The following is a 20,516-nucleotide window of genomic DNA, read 5'->3' as shown; positions in this document are numbered from 1 at the left end:
ACCACTCAGCCGAGATCAATCCGGTCTCGAGTCTCCCGTCCCTCCTTCTACGACCTGTATGAGGCCCACTCGGAGAGGAGGACCAGTGCACTGGAGACACTGGTGCGGCCAGAACAGGAGCACCGGAGAAGGCTGAAAGAGAGAAATCGGAGGAGGTTCGAAGCAAAAATGCTGACAGCGATGTTATTACCCAATTAAAGTGCATTGGGAGCCAACAAGAGCGCATCATTGAGCTTTTACAGGACAAGCCCAATATGCCATAATTTCCCCCACACTGGGTATTCCCAGAATTAATTAATTAATTTGTTTATAAAGAACACCACCTCAGTTTGTTTATGGAAGTAATATTGTTTAGATTACTTATTTATTTTCCTCGTTATGCAGTTGAATTATTATATCAGCCCTGGCAATTGCCTTGTAATATTTGTATACACTAAGTGTTCACAATGTTTATATGCAATGATTATGATTTATTTGCCAAGTACACGTGAACATATGTGTATATATTCATTTCATTTTCAAGGAAGATAGTCAACTGCTATTGACATGTGCAGAAAATGACCATATCTAGTTTTCATATATATGCATGTATTTTTTACTTGCCCAATCATTTTGGGTGACATTACATTACATTACATTACATGTTACTTGTTAGGCTCTTTAATCCAGAGTGACTTACATACTCAATACTGTGGGCATAAAAGGAAAGGAAATAAAAAACAAATGTCTTCCACAAAGAATATGACAGTGGTTATTTGTGTATAGGGGAGTGTGTGAGCTTTTTACAAAAGGTCACAAATCTGATTTCTGTGCAACACTGCATCTTGGTTCTGGGGATGCGGTGGCCCGTTATCTGCTGCTTCAACCTGCTCATCAATTTCAATTGCTTCCCCTTCCTCCAAGCACATGTTGTGAAGTATGCAACAGGCAGTGACTGCTGTGCTAATGTTTGCAATGTTTTTCATGTACACACATTTGAGCCTCCTGAACTTCGTTTTCAGTAGGCCAAAGGTATGCTCAATGACCACGCGTGCAACATTTAATTTCTGATTGAAACGACGCTGCCGAGCAGTTAAATGGCCATTGTCCCTGTATGGCCTCATAAGCTGAGGCAATAGTGGGTAGGCAGAGTCCCCAATGATGTGCATTCCCTCAGGCACCAGGGACTGGCGATCTTCATCAAGCAGCCTTCCAACAGCAGACAACCGGAATGCCCGTGCATCATGCCAGCTACCAGGGTGGCCCACATTAACATGACAGAATCGCCGCTCACTGTCACAGAACCCAGTAAGCACAACAGAATAAAACTGTTTTCTGTTGATGTATGCAACTGGGTTGTCACAGTGTGGTTTCACAATAGGAATGTGGCATCCATCTACCGCACAGACAGTGTTGGGAAATCCTGCTGCACGAAATCCTAACTCAGAATTATGTAGGGCTTGCCCTGTGGGCCAGAAAATGTGGTGAGACAAATACGTAGTGACAAGACTACAAAATTCATGGGGATGCAGGCAGACAGTGGATTTGGTGATATTAAAACAATCAGCAACCCCCCTATAGGACTCCTGGTTTGATAAGAGTCCACAGACAGGCAAGGACACTGTTTAGAAGCGCCACTTTACTGTGCTGTCTGCTCAAGTAGAACGGGCCAATAGTCGTCATCACATCCTGTTTGGTAGAAAGGAATAAATGGCTTTTAATATCACCAGTCCAGATAATACATATTTGATGTTATTTATATATATATATACACACACACATACTTCGCATTTCCCCTGGACAATCGGAAATGACTTTTGAAGTCTGAAGGACTGTACTGTGGGACCACTTCTTCCACAAATTGTTGGACCTTTGGAACGGATCTAAGGAAGGCAGACACAGGAGCAAATGATGAGCATAAATCATTAGACCTATTTAACATTCTTTATATATATATATATATATATATATATATATATATATATATATATATATATATATATATATATATATATATAACTGCTGCTGCTGCTGTAGGCCTATTATCTTCACTTGATTTCAGTTTTATTCTTGTTTATTTATTGTATCTTTGTACTATCTTGCTTGCTTTCTATATCTTTAGTAAAGTAGCTTTTAGCTTATCCCATTAGGACTAAAAAAGACTAATAAAGTCATAATGTTGCACAATTTGTGATCTGTAGAGTACAGTAATCAGTCCGGATAATCGATCATACTTTTTAAGTTAGACTGATGCAGCCAGTAGTAGGCCTATACATGTAGTAGTGTTATAAATTTAAAATCAATGTTTTGATGGTATAATGTAGTTTAAACATACAGTCAAGTTAAATGCTCTTTTATACTGAAAAACCAGAAATTCTTGTGCAAAAGCAGTTAAGCTTTTATTCTGAAAATCCTTCATCTACGGTTAGCATTTAGCATGTGGCTAATATACGATTTCCCAAAGAGGTGAATTGAGTAGCGAAATGACGTGGTGTGGTTAAAACCGAAACCTACTGATTTAACACTACAACTATAGATGTCGAGATACTACCATGCTGAATATTAAATGAAAATACAGTTTATTTGAATACACTATTGTTTACAGATGAGAGTAGCATGTGACAACATCCGGAATGACCGGAAACCAAACCAGCCGTGAAGCATTTTCTGTATGTTTTAGAGTATTGATTACAGCATTTAGAATGTGTTACATGAAAAGTGATGAAAGAGAATATGAGGAGAAAAGGTGGGTTAAGCATATATTGAAGGTGAAAAGTACCAATCCTCTGTTTAAATGCAACAACGGACATTAGAGGCGAAGCGAGCCGGCTGGCGGGGAGGAGCCAGCAGAGGATATATAAAGGCACCGAACGGGGGATTCGCGCTTCTCTTCTTGCTCAGGAGAGCCACATCACAGCTGTTTTCTGCCGGAACAATATTCTGTCTGTAACACTACCGCGCCTTTTTTAATTAAAGTATCCCATTTGAATCTTCTCAGAGACTCCATTTAGTCTAATTGTAAAGCTTCTCTCCTGGACGCGAGAATAACGAACATATTTAACCAACCCAGTATCACGGCAAGACGTGAACATGTGACGTTTTACCATGCTGGGAGACGTGAATATGTCACGGTTTTGTCCCTTCAAAACGTGACAGTTACACTGTATTGTTAACCCATGTTAACCAGTGGAGAAATACCCGGAAGTGCCAAGCAAAGGCTCAACCGCGCCTATTGGTCGGTTTTTATTTTCAAAATTTGATATTTTTAATTTATTTTTTAATCCTCACACTCGATTTCGCCGATGTTCTTGTGGCCCTAGCTGGTCGACACCTCTTTAAGCAGAAACAAAGGCTACATTCATGTATTACATCGATGTTAATCCCCTTCAAGCGTGACAGTTACACGGTATTGTTAACAGGGATAAATACCCGGAAGTGCCAAGCAAATGGTCTACCGCGCCTATTGGTCGGTTTTTATTGTCAAAATTAGATGTTTTTAATTTATCTTTTAATCGTCACACTCGATTTCGCCGATTTTCTTGTGGCCCTAGCTGGTCGACACCTCTTTTAGCAGAAACAAAGCCTACGATGTTAATCCATTTGTGTTGTGGAAATACCGGACGAGACGTTGTGTGATCGCTTAGCAACTGAACTCCGTGAAAAATAAACACCACCAAGGGTCAAGGGGTTTTGTTATCAGATGCTAGCTACAGTGTAATTTTGGCATTTCAAATCTTAGATCCCGAGCTCCTCCAACAGTGCAACATAATATAAATAGGACATAATAAGAAAATAAATAAAGATAGATAACAAATAGTGCAAAATGCACCACTTTTGGTTCAAATGATGAAACCAGTAGATTCATTCATTTATTTATTGTTGTTGCCCCAGCTAAATCGATGTTAATCCATTTATGTGGTTGTGGAATTACTGTACGTTACATTGTGCGGTCGTGTAGTAAGTGAACAACATGCTACCGATTACTATCTGATGACCATGAACGCACCGGACATCGGCTCCAACCTCCTCTCTGTCTGACTTCGCCAAGCAGGTAATGTGCTGCACCGCATGCCTCCAATATTTTAATGTTTATTGCAAGTAAATCAGTTGTAGTTACATATCTTTTTAAAGCGTGAGCTAGCTAAACACATATTAATAATAATAATAATAATAATAATAGATTTAATTTGTTAGCGCTTTTACAGGTGCTCAAAGACGCTTTACAGATAATAGTGAAGAAAGAAAGAAAAGAGAAGAAAGGAACAACAAATAAATATATAGTTAAAGTTAAAGTCAAATAATACAAAAACAATCACACATGGAAAGCCAGATTGAAGAGGTGAGTTTTTTGAAGGTGGTGAGGTCGGTGTAGTCTCTGATGGGTTGTGGGAGTGAGTTCCAGAGGGAGGGGGCAGCGACGGAGAAGGCTCTGTCCCCCCAGGTCCGGTGATTGGTGCGGGTGGGGATGGATAGGAGGTTGGCTTCTGATGAGTGGAGGCAGCGGGAAGGGGTGTGGTGGTGCAGCAGGTCTGTGAGGTAGGGGGGGGCCTGGTTGTTGAGGGCTTTGTAAGTTATGAGGAGGACTTTGAAGTGGATTCTTTGACGGACGGGGAGCCATTGGAGGTTCTGGAGGATGGGAGTGATGTGGTCTCGGGAGCGGGTGTGGGTGAGGAGGCGGGCAGCAGAGTTCTGGATATGTTGGAGTTTATTGAGGAGGTTGGATGGTATGCCATAGAGGATGCTATTGCATTAGTCGTGAAGTGATGAATGCATGAATCAGGATTTCAGCAGCAGAGGAGGAGAGTGATGGGCGGAGATGGGCAATATTTTTGAGGTGGAAAAAGGCGGTCCTGGTGATGTGATTTATGTGGTGGTTGAATTTGAGCTGACTGTCGAAAATGACTCCGAGGCTGCGGATGTGAGGGGGGGGAGATAGAGTGTGGCTGTCAATGGTGAAGTTGAAATTCTGGATGTCTTTGATACGGGATGGGGGGCCGATGATGATGATGTCTGATTTGGCACTGTTCAGTTGGAGATAGTTTGTTTGCATCCATGCTTTTATTTCTGAGAGACAGTTGGTGAGAGTGGAGTGTGTTGTGGGTGTGATGGTTTTTGTTGAGATATAAAGTTGGATGTCATCGGCGTAGCAGTGAAATTGAAGGTTGTGGCGACTAATTATTTTGCCAAGGGGGAGCATGTAAAGGATGAAGAGGAGGGGGCCAAGCACCGAACCCTGGGGGACGCCTTGGGACAGAGGAGCAGTGGAGGAAGTGCAGTTGTTGATGTTGATAAACTGATGTCTGTCGGTGAGGTAGGATTTCAGCCAGGAGAGTGCAGTGTCAGTGATGTTGAGTGATGATTCGAGGAGGGACAGCAGGATGGTGTGGTTGATGGTGTCGAATGCTGCGGTGAGGTCGAGGAGGATGAGGATGTTCAGGTTGCCGGAGTCAGAGGAGAGGAGGAGGTCGTTTGTGATTTTCAGAAGAGCTGTTTCTGTGCTGTGTTTTGATCGGAAACCGGATTGAAATGGCTCAAAGAGGTCATTGGAGCTGAGGTGGGATTTTAGTTGTGAGGCAATAAAACGTTCAAGTATTTTTGACAGAAAGGGGAGATTTGAGATGGGCCAGAAGTTGGACATGATGTCAGGTGTAAGTCCAGGTCTTTTGAGAATGGGTGTGACAGCAGCCAGTTTGAGAGAGGGGGGAACTGATCCAGATCTGAGGGAGGAGTTAATGATGGTGGCGATGAGCTGGGACATGGCAGGGAGGCTCTCTTTAACAAATTTGGAGGGCATTGGGTCAAGCGTGCAGGTGGAGTTAATTCCAGTCATGAAGTGGGACAGTTGCATGGGGGTCACAGGGGAGAAGTGGGACAGGGGCTGTGAGGTGAAGGGGGGGGAGCCAGGAGAGGAGGTGGGGGGTGCTGATGAGGGTGTCAGATTGCTGTAAATGTTGCTGATTTTGGTTTGGAAAAACGAAAGGAAGGAGTTGCACTGTTTGGTGGTGAAGGACGAGGTGGCGTTGTCACAGGGTTTGAGAAGTTTGCTGATGGTGGAGAACAGACGCTTGGGGTTGCTGGAGCCAGACTGAATGAGTTGTGAGTAGTAATTAGACCGGGCTGCTTTGAGTGCATTATTGTACTGCTGGAGATAGTCTTTGTAGATTTGAAGATGGACTGTTAGTGTGGTTTTCTTGTGTTGGCGTTCAAATTGACATTTCCTTGATTTCATTTGGCGGAGTTCGGGGGTATACCAGGGGGCGGAGTGTATGAAAGAGACATTTTTTGTTTTTGTGGGGGCCAGTTCATTGAGACAGAAGGAGAGGGTGCTGTTATAATAGTCTACAAGTTCAGATGGGTTTTCAGAAAGTGGGGGGGGGGGGGGGGGAGGCAGACATCTTGCAGGTAATGGAGGCAGTGATTGCTGAAGGTGAGATGGATTTGAGGTTTCTGTAGGTTATTGTGCGTTTTTGCTTTTGGGCGGGGATGGGGATGTTGATATCCATGATGATGGCCAGGTGATCAGAGATGTGGAGATTGAGGCTGGACAGATGATGGATGGTGAGACCAGTGGAGCAGACCAAGTCCAGGATGTGACCACGGCTGTGTGTTGGGAAGTTGATGTGTTGAGAGAAGTTGCAGCAATGAAGGGTTTCCTTAAATTCAGAGGCATATTTGCAGGTTGGGTCATCAATATGAATGTTAAAATCCCCTAAGAGGAGAACAGATGGGGATATGGCAGAAAGCTGAGTGAGAATGTCAGAGAGGTCGGAGAGAAAGGAGGGGTTTGGCTTCGGGGGACGGTAGATGATGGCTGTGACCAGGGGAGTGGGACCAGAGAGTTTAAAGATCAGGTGTTCAAATGAAGAAGCATCAGGGATGGGGATTATGGTAGCTTTTATTTCCTTTCCGATAATAGCAGCTATACCACCACCCCACCTTTGTGGGCGAGGTTTGTCAATGTATGTGAATCCTGCTGGGGTGATTTTATTTAAAGAAAAATAGTCCAGGGGCTTTTGCCATGTTTTGGTCAGATACAGAAAGTCCAGGTTATTGTCTTTAATGAATTCATTCAGAATGTGGCTTTTATTGTGGATGGAGCGTGTGTTGAGCAGGGCTGCTCTGAGGTGACGTTGCATTGGGGGGGTTTTGTGGACCGGGGAAGTGGAAGGAGATTGGTCAGATTCACGTGATTCATATTAGCTTTACTTGACCGGAGATATAAGCTGTGTCCCAATTCAGAGGCTGGGTCCTCCTGAGGACCCAGCCTCCTGAGGACCCAGCCTCGCAGCCCGCGGTGGACCGACTGCGAAATGAGACGGTCTACGGAGCAGTACGTCACCGGCAGTTACCCCTACATTTTGCCGCCCCCGTCACCTAGCAACCAGCTGCAGTCACAAGTGCCGGTAATAATTTCTGACACTAGGCAAAATATTTTCAAACTGTTTTCAAAACTGTTTTCAAAACTGTTTTCAAAACTGTTCAATATGGAGTCAGATCTAGCTGTACTTATTTTGGTGTTATATAATATGTTTAAATTATTTTCCCGAGGTCGCAACAGGCGCACCATCTACTTCCGATTAATGGAAGACCATTTCCGGGTAATGATACTTATATCTATTATCATATGATAATAGATATTATATAAATATATTTGTACTGTATTTTTAACGAACAGTAATGTTAATATTAGCCTATAATACATGTTTAAAATGTTATTTCTCAGGTTGAGTATAGCTTGTGTATATGTACATATATATATAAATATATATGTATGTACATATATATATATATATATATATATTTATAAAACGGACAAGTCAAATCAAGCAATCTGATTGGTTCTTAGCCGTGATATACTGAGCGTATACCACGGGTAGAATTGTAAGTTACTTTTCACAACAAGTCAGTATCCCTCCGCGTCTGAGAAAAACAGTATACCGTTGGGCTGAAAAGCAAACTGCCTGCAGTTTGCTTTTCGACCCTCCGCTTCGCGTCGGGCCGAACCACGCCCCTTAGCTGTGATATAATGAGCATATACCACGGCCTGTCGTGAGCTATTGCTTAAATATATATATATAAACATGTCTATAGAGATATATTTATACACAAACACAGAATATATGTATCTGTATTTTTAGCTAACAGTAATGTTATTAGCATATAATACTGATACAAATTTAATTTCAGGTTGAGTATAGCTTGTGTATATATAAATATGTAGTCTATATATTTATGTGTGTATATATCAATAAACATGTATATATATAAACATGTCAAAAGATATATTTATACACATACAGTAAACACAGAAAAAAAAATGCTCTTCACTTATTTAACCCTTTTTTCTCAACCTTTCCCTCTACCAGCCAAGGCCCCTGTATTGCAGGATCAATTTAAGCGTCCCTGTCCTGGACAGGTTTTTCAATGACCAGGATACACGCCCTGATTTCAGGCTGAGCAGGGAGTCCCTGAAGGTGCTGCTGGACCTCCTGGGTCAGGACAGGAGACACGGCTGGGGGGTCACAATTGGACACACACACACACAGACAGACAGACAGACAGACAGACAGACAGACAGACAGACAGACAGACAGACAGACAGACAGACAGACAGACAGACAGACAGACAGACAGACAGACAGACAGACAGACAGACAGACAGACAGACAGACAGACAGACAGACAGACAGACAGACACATGCAGTGGTGAGTCCTACAACCCGGAAGTGAGTTAGCATTTTACAACTATTGGTTCCCTCGTCTCAGAGTCAATGGGATTTCTCCATAGGATTTTGGAAAATAGCTCGAAATAAGATCTGTGGAAAACGAACCTGCTTGATAAATGCACCTTTTGTTCAGCCGGATAATCTCCACATATCTACCCTACTTTTATAATTTTTGAATCATAAATCTAATGGCCAGAAGCAAAATGCTAACGTTATGCTATAAACGAACTACAGACCATGGATGTATAATAAGAACCTTTAGAATAATTACCTTTAGAAGTACACCAAAACATAACTGCTAACAATGTAAATGCTGTGTTGGAAACAAAGTTAATGTAAGAAAATGTTGAGTTAAATACTTTTGGCACTGTATATACAAAGCTTGGAAAAATGCCTATTGTGGCTGTCATACTTGCATACAGTGGCAACTAATAGTATTGTGAAGAAATGTCATAACAACCATCGACAGACAGGTTACTGCACGCTGATTGTTGTGGTCCTATTTAGGACAAAACGTTCAGATCTGTCCTTGTTCCAGTCCGCCCCTGATTGATTAGTGCTTTAACTCGTAAATTACACCCAATGTTAAAGCTTGTTGATGATATGTGAGATTGTAAATTGTCATGCATTCTAAAGTGTTCACTGTATTTTTTTCTTTCAACAGATACCAAACCAAAGCAAGATCAAACAGCACTTTTAAGAGCCTTTTTCAATTTCTTCTCTTCTCCCTCCTCAGAGCTATATTCCCTACATTTCTTCCTGTGTTCTCCCCATTTTTACCATCTTCATCTCTGTCTCTTTACCACTTTCTCTTTTGTACACACACACACACACACACACACACACACACACACACACACACACACACACACACACACACACACACACACACACACACACACACACACACACACACACACACACACACACACACACACACACACACACACAGGTAGTTGTGCCCACAGGTAAGAACTTAAACTTTTCACGATTTATATATAGCATTGCAATCGACTAACAGTGTCATATATTTATCTCTTTGTTATGCAAAACTTACAGGGACATTTAAAATGGTGTTATTCAAGCTGGTAACACAGTAGATGACGTTGCACTGTATTATACTGTAGTACTGCTATAATTCTAGATTATATTATAAAAACAATTTTATATATAGGATTTCAACAGATTAACATTATCATATATTTTCGTCAAATTCAAGATAGTGCTTTTACAGTGCAATGTCATGGTCAAGCTTGTAAGATAGTAGAAGTTGTGTAACCTTACGTTTCGATGACATAATATTTTACCGCTGAATTTGAGCTTTGCTTTGAAATTGTACTAAAACTAAGTAAGGGGCCATTATTGCTTTGATACTAAATTAATTTACTCAAATTAAATAAAAATGCAAGTGTTTTTATTCTATTCTAGAAAGGATACCGTTTTTGTTATAGCTTGGGGAGGGACTTTCAGTCACGGACTAGACGAAGGAAAATTAGTCAATATTTGTATTTGATTGCATTCTGAATTTGAAACCCAGTTTTAAATGACCTTGTCTTTTATTTGTCTTTATCTCCAAAAGAATGCCAGGACCAGGTTCCACTTCGAGGCATTGCTCAAAACTTGCAAATTCTGCAAGGCGGTTCAGCCCCGCAAACTGCGTCTTAGCAAACGAATGGACAAGTTTGATACGAAAGCAAACACCTGGGTCCAGGCACAAAAAAAGAATAAAACTTCATCCCACCTGAGGGATCAAGCTGCATTGGTGGTATGTGATGGACTTTTTTTTTTGTTGGCCTGCATGCATAATTAATAACAGCCCTGTACTTGTTCACTCTGGATTTGGAAAAAATATTTACATTTGATACAGAAATGTAATATCTGACCATATCTGATCATAATTACGTAATACAAATCTGCTGCTCAAAGCCCTAGGTAGAAATGGGCTTTGAGCTGGTGCACATCATGCAAATGTCATGACCTGCATGAATTGTGAAGGATTATTTGAATTATTTGAAGGATTAAAGTAACGTGTTATTGCAGGAAAGTTAAATCTGGTATATTCATTTTAAAGTCACCTTATATATATTCATGTGTGTTAAATTTGAAGGGACAAAGTATCTTTTCCCTCCCCCAATATATTGAGGTGAAGTCCTTGTGTTTAGAGAGAGATGTGAGCAGGGGACACCCTTATTTGGGGATAGTGCCAAGACGCTGGAATGTTTCCCTCGTAAAAGAAGGGTGTGCGTTACACATGCTTGGAGCAAATGTGTGTGTGTTTTCATTGCAGTAAATATGTGCTACATGATTACTGGTCAACTATACCTCTGTTCTTATTCTTTCATGTGTGGGTACTAAATGGCTACAAACATTGTGGAGAAATTAGCTTAAACATCTTTTATTACTCTATATGAAATGGAAGCAGTTTTTTATGATAGGGACGAGAGAGCATTTTCAGCATGTCAATTATCAGGGAAATCTACTTGTTTTCAATAGATATGTGTGGTTAATTACTTTGTATTAATAATAACAGTATGTGTAAAGGAAGCTGGAAATATGCAATGTGAAACCTTTTATTTGAAGTAAAGATGTGAACAATAGCTCAAACAAATGGAAAGGCTGTAAGACAAATGAGTGTGTTCTCTGTATTAGGCCTGTGTGAAGTTTGACTATTTGAAAAGCATCTCTAATACTGCTTAAGAGCATAGGTAATGTGTTCCTCGTTGTTATTGATATGAAAGTAATTAACATGTATTACGTATATTTAGCCAACTATAACAACTATATCTTAAAACATACTTTTAACTTGTGTGTGGCAGCCTGAGGCGGGAAGATGGACAAAGGGCCATAAAGGGGATGTGTGTGTGCTGGCTACAAGATGTGAAATAAGATAGGGAAACTTGTTGTTGAGAGCAAGTTCGTACCAGACAGCAAAAGGTGTCTGGTCTTCGTCAAACTGAATGAGACTTTTTGTTTCCGGGTTTCTTCTGCTGTGTCGCACTGATTGGGTGCGACAGGCCATGTGTTGGTCTCTGCCAATAAGATGACCTCTGGGGGAAAGCACGTACACCTCCTCCTCCTGTGTTTTAGTATGAAAGCCTGTGTTTTCCTTTGGTTCGCGCTCTTGTTTTTGACCCGCCGTTCCTGAGACCTGTCTCACACGGTGGTAGAACCTGAGCCCGGAGTACTCTGCAGAGTGCTTCGTGATTCCTTTGTATTTGTATTTTTACCTTTTATCATTAAAACAAGATTATTGTTTAACTTGCATTCTGGTGTTTCTTAATCCCTTCCTTTTTACGAATTTACCCAGCTTATCAAACGACACGCGGAGACGAGGTTGGTTTTAAACATCCTCCAAATCTCCAACAAGTGGTGACCCGACGTGTCTGAGTGGGGTGTTTTCGGGGAAGAGACCACCAGCGGCAAGCGGACGAATGGTCCGGAGAAGAGGCCTAGAATAATCTCTGACAACTAGAACGAGGATCCTACAATTGAAAGGTGAGCAGACAAGCCTGTTTCTATCGAAGGTCTGTAATTGGCTGAACTAAATTTTAGAGTTGTCAGAGACATATTCCGGTGTCATAGTTGTTGCGGTGGAATATACAAATACATATTTTAGATAGGTAGGAAAGTTATATAACATAAAAGTGAATCAACGAGGTATGTAAGACGAAGGTGAAAGGCCCCGTACTTTTTTCAGAAAGGAGACGGCTGAAGACTCGTTGGGGGACGTCCAGTGACCGTTTTCAGACGGCATCCAGGAGACGAATCTGAATAGCAATTCTTAGGTTCATAGGAATCGAAGTTGAGTTATAAGTAAAATCCAAAGGAGAGTAACGCAACCTTCGAAAACCAATTTTGAAGTGACCGGACCTCATTAATCCTTTGTTCTGTGGGGGTTGAATCTATAAAGCCAAACGTCACGATAAAGAGTTCTGTAAGCTTTGGTTACGTCAGCGTCACATCGTTGAAAGACGGTGTTGAAGCGCGCTGAGAGGCTTGCTAAACTTGTTGGAATAAACATCGGACAATAAAAGCTGAATAGACTGTACGGGGAACATTTTTTCTGTGAATATTTACTGGTAACAGAAACAGCCGAAGTCAGATGAATAGATACGAAGTCATAATGAAGGGAGAATTTTAACGAGAGGAGCGTGAGTTAAGAGCTTACGAGGACAGTGGGTTCAAGCAGAAAAATTGAATAAAAGGATAGCAGAAGTGTTAATTGTTGAAAGAAGCCCCCCTTTTCAAAAGGAGGCTGAGAGCTACAGCAGGGGAAAGAGAAGGGGGTGTCAGTATTTGTCTGTGAGAGTTCCCCCCACCCTTTTTCCTCTCGAGAGCAGCAGCAGCAGCCCGGAGTGTGTCTGCTTGCTTTTTTCTCTAGTGATCTGAAGTTGGAAGGAAATACATAGAAAATGAACAGATCAAGGTGTGATTTGAAGTGGTAGATATATTGAAATTAATAAACAATGATTTGCTGTTATTTAAATATAGTCTTTGAGAACTGATTGATACCGTTGCATTGCGTTGTGAATTTCATGGTATTTGTCTTAACTATAATGTACCCACATGCATGTGGTTTCTTTGTCCCAGTTCATTTTAAAGTCAGCCGCCTCATGGCTAAATCTATTTGACCCCATGAGGTCAAGAGTCATTCTGTTAGACCACCATCTTGTGAAAGACAAATCATTGTTCTTTTGTCACATTTTGAATTAGAAAAGAGTTCATTTTGCTAGATCAATTTATCTATAAATGTTGTAGTGGGAGTTTTGTGTTTGCTAACATTTTTAGGAACGACAACACCAGGAGATGAGTAAACTCAAGAATCCGTGGAGTGTAAATACATTGAGAAAAACACATTTTTATACTCTAACTTTTTGCACATCATAGACAAGGTATTTAGACAATATAAATAAATATTCACCAAAAGTAATAAGTAAAATGGAAAGTAGACATAGGCCTACACTTGAGTCAAATTATATTACTGTGATCTGATCAGTGTGCTCTGCAGGTTTACTATTGTTCTAAGTAACAGTGGGATTTCAAATATTGGAGAAAGTATGGAGATGTTCTTTCGTAGTGTGTGAAATATGTGAAGCTTGAAACAGGTATTTCAATTTATGGAAGAAAATGGTTTCCTGAAAGAGTCAGGTTGGGTTGATATGTAACAATGGATGAAACAATTTATAGAGGGAGTTTTTGTAATATCATTAGTAGACATTAATGGTGTTGTTTAGATGGCATTTCGCAACTAAGACAGATAGTATGATTAGAAAGAGACAGAGTGGAAAGGGTTGGATTGATTTAATCTCAGTGTGCTAGATTTCTTATGGATAATGCGTCCCGGGACCTGGACTCCCCCTCTGAGTTAGAAAGGCTACGACCCCGTCCCTCCAAGCAGACAAAAGACCCAACCCAAAAGGAGGTTCATCCTTGAAGGATTATTTGAATTATTTGAAGTATTAAAGTAACGGGGTATGACAGGAAAGTAAAATCTGGTATATTCATTTTGGTGTCACCTTATATATGTTCATGTGTGTTAAATTTGAAGGGACAAAGTATCCTTTCCTCCCCCAATATATTGAGGTGAGAAGGAGACACCATATTTGGGAATAGTGCCAGACTCTGGAATGTTTCCCTCGTAAAAAAAGGGTGTGTTTACACAGGCTTGAAGCAGATGTGTGTGTGTGTTTTCATTGAAGTAAATATAAGAGCTACATGATTACTGGTCAACTATACCTCTGTTCTTATTCTTTCATGTGTGGGTACTAAATGGCTACAAACATTGTGGAGAAATTAGCTTAAACATCTTTTATTACTCTATATGAAATGGAAGCAGCATGTCAAATGATCAGGGAAATCTACTTGTTTTAAATATATGTGTGTGGTTGATTGCTTTGTATTAATAATAGCAGTATGGGTAAAGGAAGCTGGAAATATGCAATGTGAAACCTTTTATTTGAAATAAAGATTCTGCAGGGAATATTCTTAAAGAACAATAGCTCAAGTGTCTGAAAGAGCTGCAGGCTAAATGAGTGTGCGGTACTTTTTACTGCTTAAGAGCATAGGTAATGTGTTCCTCGTTGTTATTGATATGAAAGTAATTAACATGTATTACGTATATTTAGCCAACTATAACAACTATATCTTAAAACATACTTTTAACTTGTGTGTGGTAGCCTGAGGGGGGAAGATGGACTCAGGGACCAAGGGCCATAAAGGGGATGTGTGTGTGCTGGCTGCAAGATGTGAAATAAGATAAGGAAACTTGTTGTTTAGAGCAGGTTCGTACCAGACACCAAAAGGTGTCTGGTCTTCGTCAAACTGAATGAGACTTTTTGTTTCCGGGTTTCTTCTGCTGTGTCACACTGATTGGGTGCGACAGGCCATGTGTTCGTCTCTGCCAATAAGATGACCTCTGGGGGAAAGCACGTACACCTCCTCCTCCTGTGTTTTAGTATGAAAGACTGTGTTTTCCTTTGGTTCGCGCTCTTGTTTTTCACCAGCCGTTCCTGAGACCTGTCTCACACGTGGGGTAGAACCTGAGCCCGGAGTACTCTGCAGAGTGCTTCGTGATTTCTTTGTATTTGTATCGTTACTGTATATCATTAAAAGCCGGATTATTGTTTAACTTGTATTCTGGTGTTTCTTAATCCCTCTCTTCTCCCGAATTCACCTAGCTTGTCAAACGACACGCGGAGACGAGGTTGGTTTGCAACATCCTCCAAATCTCCAACAAATGGTGAACCCGACGTTTCTGAGTGGGGTGTTTTCGGGGAAGAGACCACCAGCGGCAAGCGGACGGAATGGTCCAGGGCTAAACATCTCGGCCTCTTCTGACAACTACAAACAGAGCTCTGTACAATAGGCTACCAGGTGAGCAAACACGATTTAATTCGAAACCTGTGATTTGACCATATTCCAAATTTTAGGGTTGTCAGACGAAGTTTACAGTGTTTTTTTATAGTAACAATGCAAATGCGTGTTTTAGTTGTTAAAACCGAATATTGAGTTTCGGCAGGCCAGAAGGGTATTAAAGTCCCTGGCTTGGAAGTGGAGGTATAAGAGTCCCCACAGTTAAAATCGGATATCAAGTTCCGACAGGCCAGAAGGGTATTAAAGTCCCTGGCTTGAAAGTGGTGGTATTGAGTCCCCACAGTTAGACTGTCTAAGAGTAGTCAGTTGGTTGTATTAAGTCTCCATATAAGACTGACCCAAAATAACGAATCCACAGCTCGACGGGGCTGGAGATGAGTTATTTGTTATAAGTGATCCAAAGGAGAGTAACGCAAACTTCAGAAAGTCATTCTGAAGTGACCGGGCCTCACTATATCCTTTGGTGTGTTGTGAATATTTACTGGTAACAAGGACAGTAAGTCAGATCAATAGATATGAAGTCTGTGAATATTTACTGGTAACAGAAACAGCCTAAGTCAGATGAATAGATACGAAGTCATAATGAAAGGAGAATTTCAACGGGAGGAGCGTGAGTTAAGAGCTTACGAGGACAGTGGGTTCAAGCAGAAAAATTGAATAAAAGGATAGCAGAAGTGTTAATTGTTGAAAGAAGCCCCCCTTTTCCAGAGGAGAGGCTGAGAGCTACAGCAGGGGAGAGAGAAGGGGGTGTCAGTATTTGTCTGTGAGAGTTCCCCCACCCTTTTTCCTCTCGAGAGCAGCAGCAGCAGCCCGGAGTGTGTCTGCTTGCTTTTTTCTCTAGTGATCTGAAGTTGGAGTGAAATACATAGAAAATTAACAGATCAAGGTGTGATTTGAAGTGGAAGATATATTGAAATAAATAAGAAACAATGGTTTGCTGCTATTTAAATATAGTCTTTGAGAACTGATTGATACCGTTGCATTGCGTTGTGAATTTCATGGTATTTGTCATTAACAAAGGATTGTACTTAATTATATTCCAAGGGGAAAATTATATTAAATACAGGAACAAAAGAGTAGAAAGTAAAGAGAAGATTTTTGTGAGTTCGTCAGAGGGAATCTGTTAATGTTTAAGCATGACAGAGGTCCTGCACGAGGTTTTACTCCAGCCATCTCACACGGTTACACAAAGGGGTGATTTATGAGAAACTTGTGGTCAGGAGAAATGAGATGTTTTGGAGAGTAGACAGAGAGAGAGAGAAAAGTAAGGTTGTTGCTAAAATATAGAGAGTAAAAGTTATATAAAGTTAACTGCTATTCTGGAAAATGTCATATTGTTTTGTGAGTAACATGAAATAAGAATATATTTACTAGATATAAGAACAACAGGCTTATCTAGGTTAACAGAACATTGCTATTAACCAGTTTCAGCTGCAACTATCCTGTCTTTGTTCTAAAGAGAACGTACGTTGCATTTACAATTAATATTAAGAAATGTTCACAATTGATACCATTAAAGACCGTTTGGGATTAATAGGACGAGTTTCTCATAAACATTCGTGCTTAGATGGAATAAAAGTGTTGAGAGATGTTCTCAAAAAATGGGAGTTTTCACAATGCTTTTAGTTTTTATTGAAACAATTAAGTAATAAGGACAGAAAAATGTTCCGTGATGATTTATTTAGGTTTCAGCTTTAGTAATAATGAAGATTACATTTTGTAATAATTCCTTTAAGTGTTCCAAAATATATTCATGAACTGTAGTCAGATTACTTGTTTTAAATATATAGCGCTGGATACAGTTAGTTTTGTATTCTGTTACAAATCTAACCATGCTTGTAACACACAACTTAGATAAACAATCTGAAAAGAATAGAATAAGCAAGAAGATTAAAGATGAATCTATAGTGGTTAAGAAAAGTTTTTGTTTTGCCTATTAACTTAGAACTGAAGTAATGAAGAATAGGAAGACTGTTACCATTAATGGGTTTCACATTCACATGTTTCAGCATTCCTGACCATATAGACACTCAGCTGTTTTATTTTGTCACCCGCTGGGGGAGAGATTTACATTGAGTTTTTCTCAGTAGCTGATTTGCTGTGATTACAGCAGCATTGGATAGTTGTGCGCCACCTTTGGGTTGTACTCTGAATCAGGGTGTTGGTGAAAAGTTGCTCATTGCAAACAGAAGAACTGTGCAAAGAACACATCTCAAAGGAGGTTTTCACAGTTTGCTTGTGCCTCGTTGTCAAGGCAACAGTGGTGTGAAGAGGTACTGCAGTTTTGGGGGATTTCTGCGGCACAGAGGACAACGTGTGTCTGCTGATTGTATCACATTGATCCAGAGGTCCCTTCCCCCTCAGGACATCACAATGCCAGAGAGAGTTTCCTTGGAGCCCACTGACCAGGGCCGGTTCTAGCTTTTTGGGGGCCCTGCCACTGACTACAGCTGAAGAGGACAATGAATCATTGACTGTTCTCAATATGACAAGATCAAGAGACAGGCTGGTCTCAGTCTGTTCAGACTCTGAAGAAATCATGCAATGATTTTACAGCATAACTGTGCAAGAGTTTATCAGAAGGTGGTGTAGAACGATATGCTTAGTGTTTAGGAAGGGAGGCTGATTGTTTAATGATGGTCTGGAATGCTGAAAGGGTTAAGGTTTAATATCCTTGTTTGGCAAACAAGACATCTGATTATTATGTCACACATGATAATCTTGACATAGTGACTAGCTATGGGTAAACGTGTGGACGTTATACCATTATTATCATGAACTAAAAATAAATAGGGAAATAGTATCTGGTTAAAGATGAATGGATTTCATATCCTAGAGAGGAATAGTTATATTGTGAATACTTCACAAGGTATTTACTAATGTATTTTGAAGAACACACAAGAACACAGGTCCAGTTTTGTTTTTTTCTAGATTACATTTTCCATTACCAAAACTGTTCAGCTTAGGTCTAGCTTTAGACTTTGATAGTAAAAGAGTATTTAGGCTTATTTTTGTATATCTGACATTTTTTAAATATGTTGGCTATTCACTAGATAGAGAGGTGGCATTACTCTCTATTTGTTAAGAACATTTCTGAAGATTAAATATTTGTTTCATTCCTAATATTCCTATTTAGGATGTAATTTGAGAGTAACAAGGCTGATGCTGAAATTGGGAAATATGTTAGTGGTTTACATGATGTAAACAAAACAAAAAAAAAAGATTTTGTTTGTTCAAACCTCCAGTTAGATCTGAAACAGTAATAATGTTTGATTTGGCCAAAGCTTAGTTTAACATCCTGATGTAACATTATGAGGTATGTTCACTTCTAAGGGTAAACAAATTGATAAAATGGATTATTATTATTATTGATTAATTTGGAATATTAATTCAAAAGGCCGTTTTCTGCAGGTTCACTTAAGAATGCCTTGCATGAACATTTGTCAGAACATTTGTTATTGTGTTTCCTAGGGGCGGTATATTAATAAAGTGTATTGATCATTTGTTTGTTAGACATCTGAAGAAAATGGTGCTGCGAACACGAGAAAAACTTTGTTGCATTGGTTGACATCAACACAATGATGTCACTAGTACAACTCCAGCTAGTAGAATATTAAAGTCTCTGCAGAGCACGACACATGGCCAATGAATCTGAGACCGAATGACCTTTGACCCTGACTGACAGTGTGACTTGAGAAAAGCACTATCAATGACTGACTCTGGGGCTGACCAAACTTGACTTTACAACCTGACAGTGTGAGTGTGAATGAATTTCTGCATGTGATCAGTGTAACTGCATGATTCTAAAACAATAACTAACCGAGCATGTCTTTGGACTAATACATTATTTTGGAGCTCCATGGGAAACACAGGTTTCCTACAATTCCACGCATTTGGAAAAACGCACATGTGACCCGTTTCTAATTCCCACAGGAGTTGGCGGTTTGCAAATGTAAAACTCAAACTAAAATCTAAAGATTCTGTTTCTTTTAGGACTGCCAGCTGGGAATGAACACTTATTTTCCCTGGAGTGTTTACTGTGAAAGATGATGGATGTACTTTTGTGAATGATGTTTGGTATTTTCTTATAACCACTGGTTACCTGAAGGTTTTCTTCCCATACAGGATTTTATTACACATGTTTACATGTGTAAAAAGGGGGAGTGTGGAAGAAACCTGCCGCCCCAACTCAGATGTTCAATCTGACCATTGATTGACAGTTTTAGATTTAACCTGCTCCCTATCTGGGGATAAGATAATGTTTGATTAATGTTGACATGTTTCTAATATTGATTGAGTTATAACAGGTAACACAGATGCAGAATCAGTGGCCGAGGGGCTACTGAGAGAGGTAATTCCAGAATGAGAATGAGAAGGTGAACTGTGATAATGAAAACAATTTTGTAATATTTCAACAGGTATTAAAGTAACTGAGGTTTGAAATGTAGAAAGAACATATTACAGCTAAGTTAAAACATAGTAATGTAATGAGATAGAATTTAATTTAGACAACATCTTGTAACTAGCCTGGTAAAGAAGTAAAAGCCATAGACTGTTTAGATCATTATGGGGATGTACATTTAATTTAAAGTCATAATAGAAAGACATTTGATGACAGTATGTTGAATTTCTGTATTCATTTTTCAGCTTGATAATATCCAAGCAGTGACAGGTAGAAGCAGTCTCGCCTGGAAATTATTCACTTTGTCAGTATCATGATTTTAGTTGTTTTTAATCCATAACATTAGTTTGTTCCATTACCAGAGACGTTAGCAGTTCATATTATATTTAGATTTTAAATGGGATCTCAAAGATTTCATTTATAATAACACAGATGCTTGTCAGGAATTCAGAGCTATTGAGATATGTTATTTAGTTCACCTGAAGATGTTGGGGTTTATTTTGTTGACACAGGCCAAGTATTAGAATTCTGAAGTG

The 20,516-nt window shown here is 39.9% G+C and overlaps 1 protein-coding gene and 1 pseudogene across 13 annotated transcripts in view; both read right to left on the bottom strand.

The window, feature by feature from the left end:
- LOC307027782 (uncharacterized protein) overlaps nt 1-20,516 on the bottom strand; it is a 71,207-nt gene that overhangs the window by 7,981 nt on the left and 42,710 nt on the right. For 5 of the 12 annotated variants that reach the window (XM_079696116.1, XM_079696122.1, XM_079696123.1 and 2 more), the window contains exons 1-3: nt 11,502-20,516; nt 1,764-1,862; nt 1-132 (exon numbers count right to left, since the gene is read on the bottom strand). The exon at nt 1-132 is cut by the window's left edge and continues 192 nt beyond it. In XM_079696116.1, the coding sequence (XP_079552242.1) occupies nt 1-132; nt 1,764-1,862; nt 11,502-11,724 (454 nt within the window). In that variant the 5' untranslated portion in view covers nt 11,725-20,516. Of the gene's footprint in view, nt 133-1,622; nt 1,669-1,763; nt 1,863-11,501 lie in introns of all 12 variants that reach the window. The other 7 variants (XM_079696127.1, XM_079696117.1, XM_079696118.1 and 4 more) reach the window with 5 other exon arrangements.
- LOC307027774 (putative nuclease HARBI1) lies at nt 128-1,596 on the bottom strand (annotated as a pseudogene). Its single transcript has one exon. The product of its transcript is annotated as a putative nuclease HARBI1 (transcript).

The sequence above is a fragment of the Notothenia rossii genome (assembly GCF_949606895.1).
Source record: "Notothenia rossii genome assembly, contig: scaffold_45, whole genome shotgun sequence".
Taxonomy (NCBI): Eukaryota; Metazoa; Chordata; class Actinopteri; order Perciformes; family Nototheniidae; genus Notothenia; species Notothenia rossii.
This window is presented reverse-complemented; position numbering and strand designations above follow the sequence as displayed.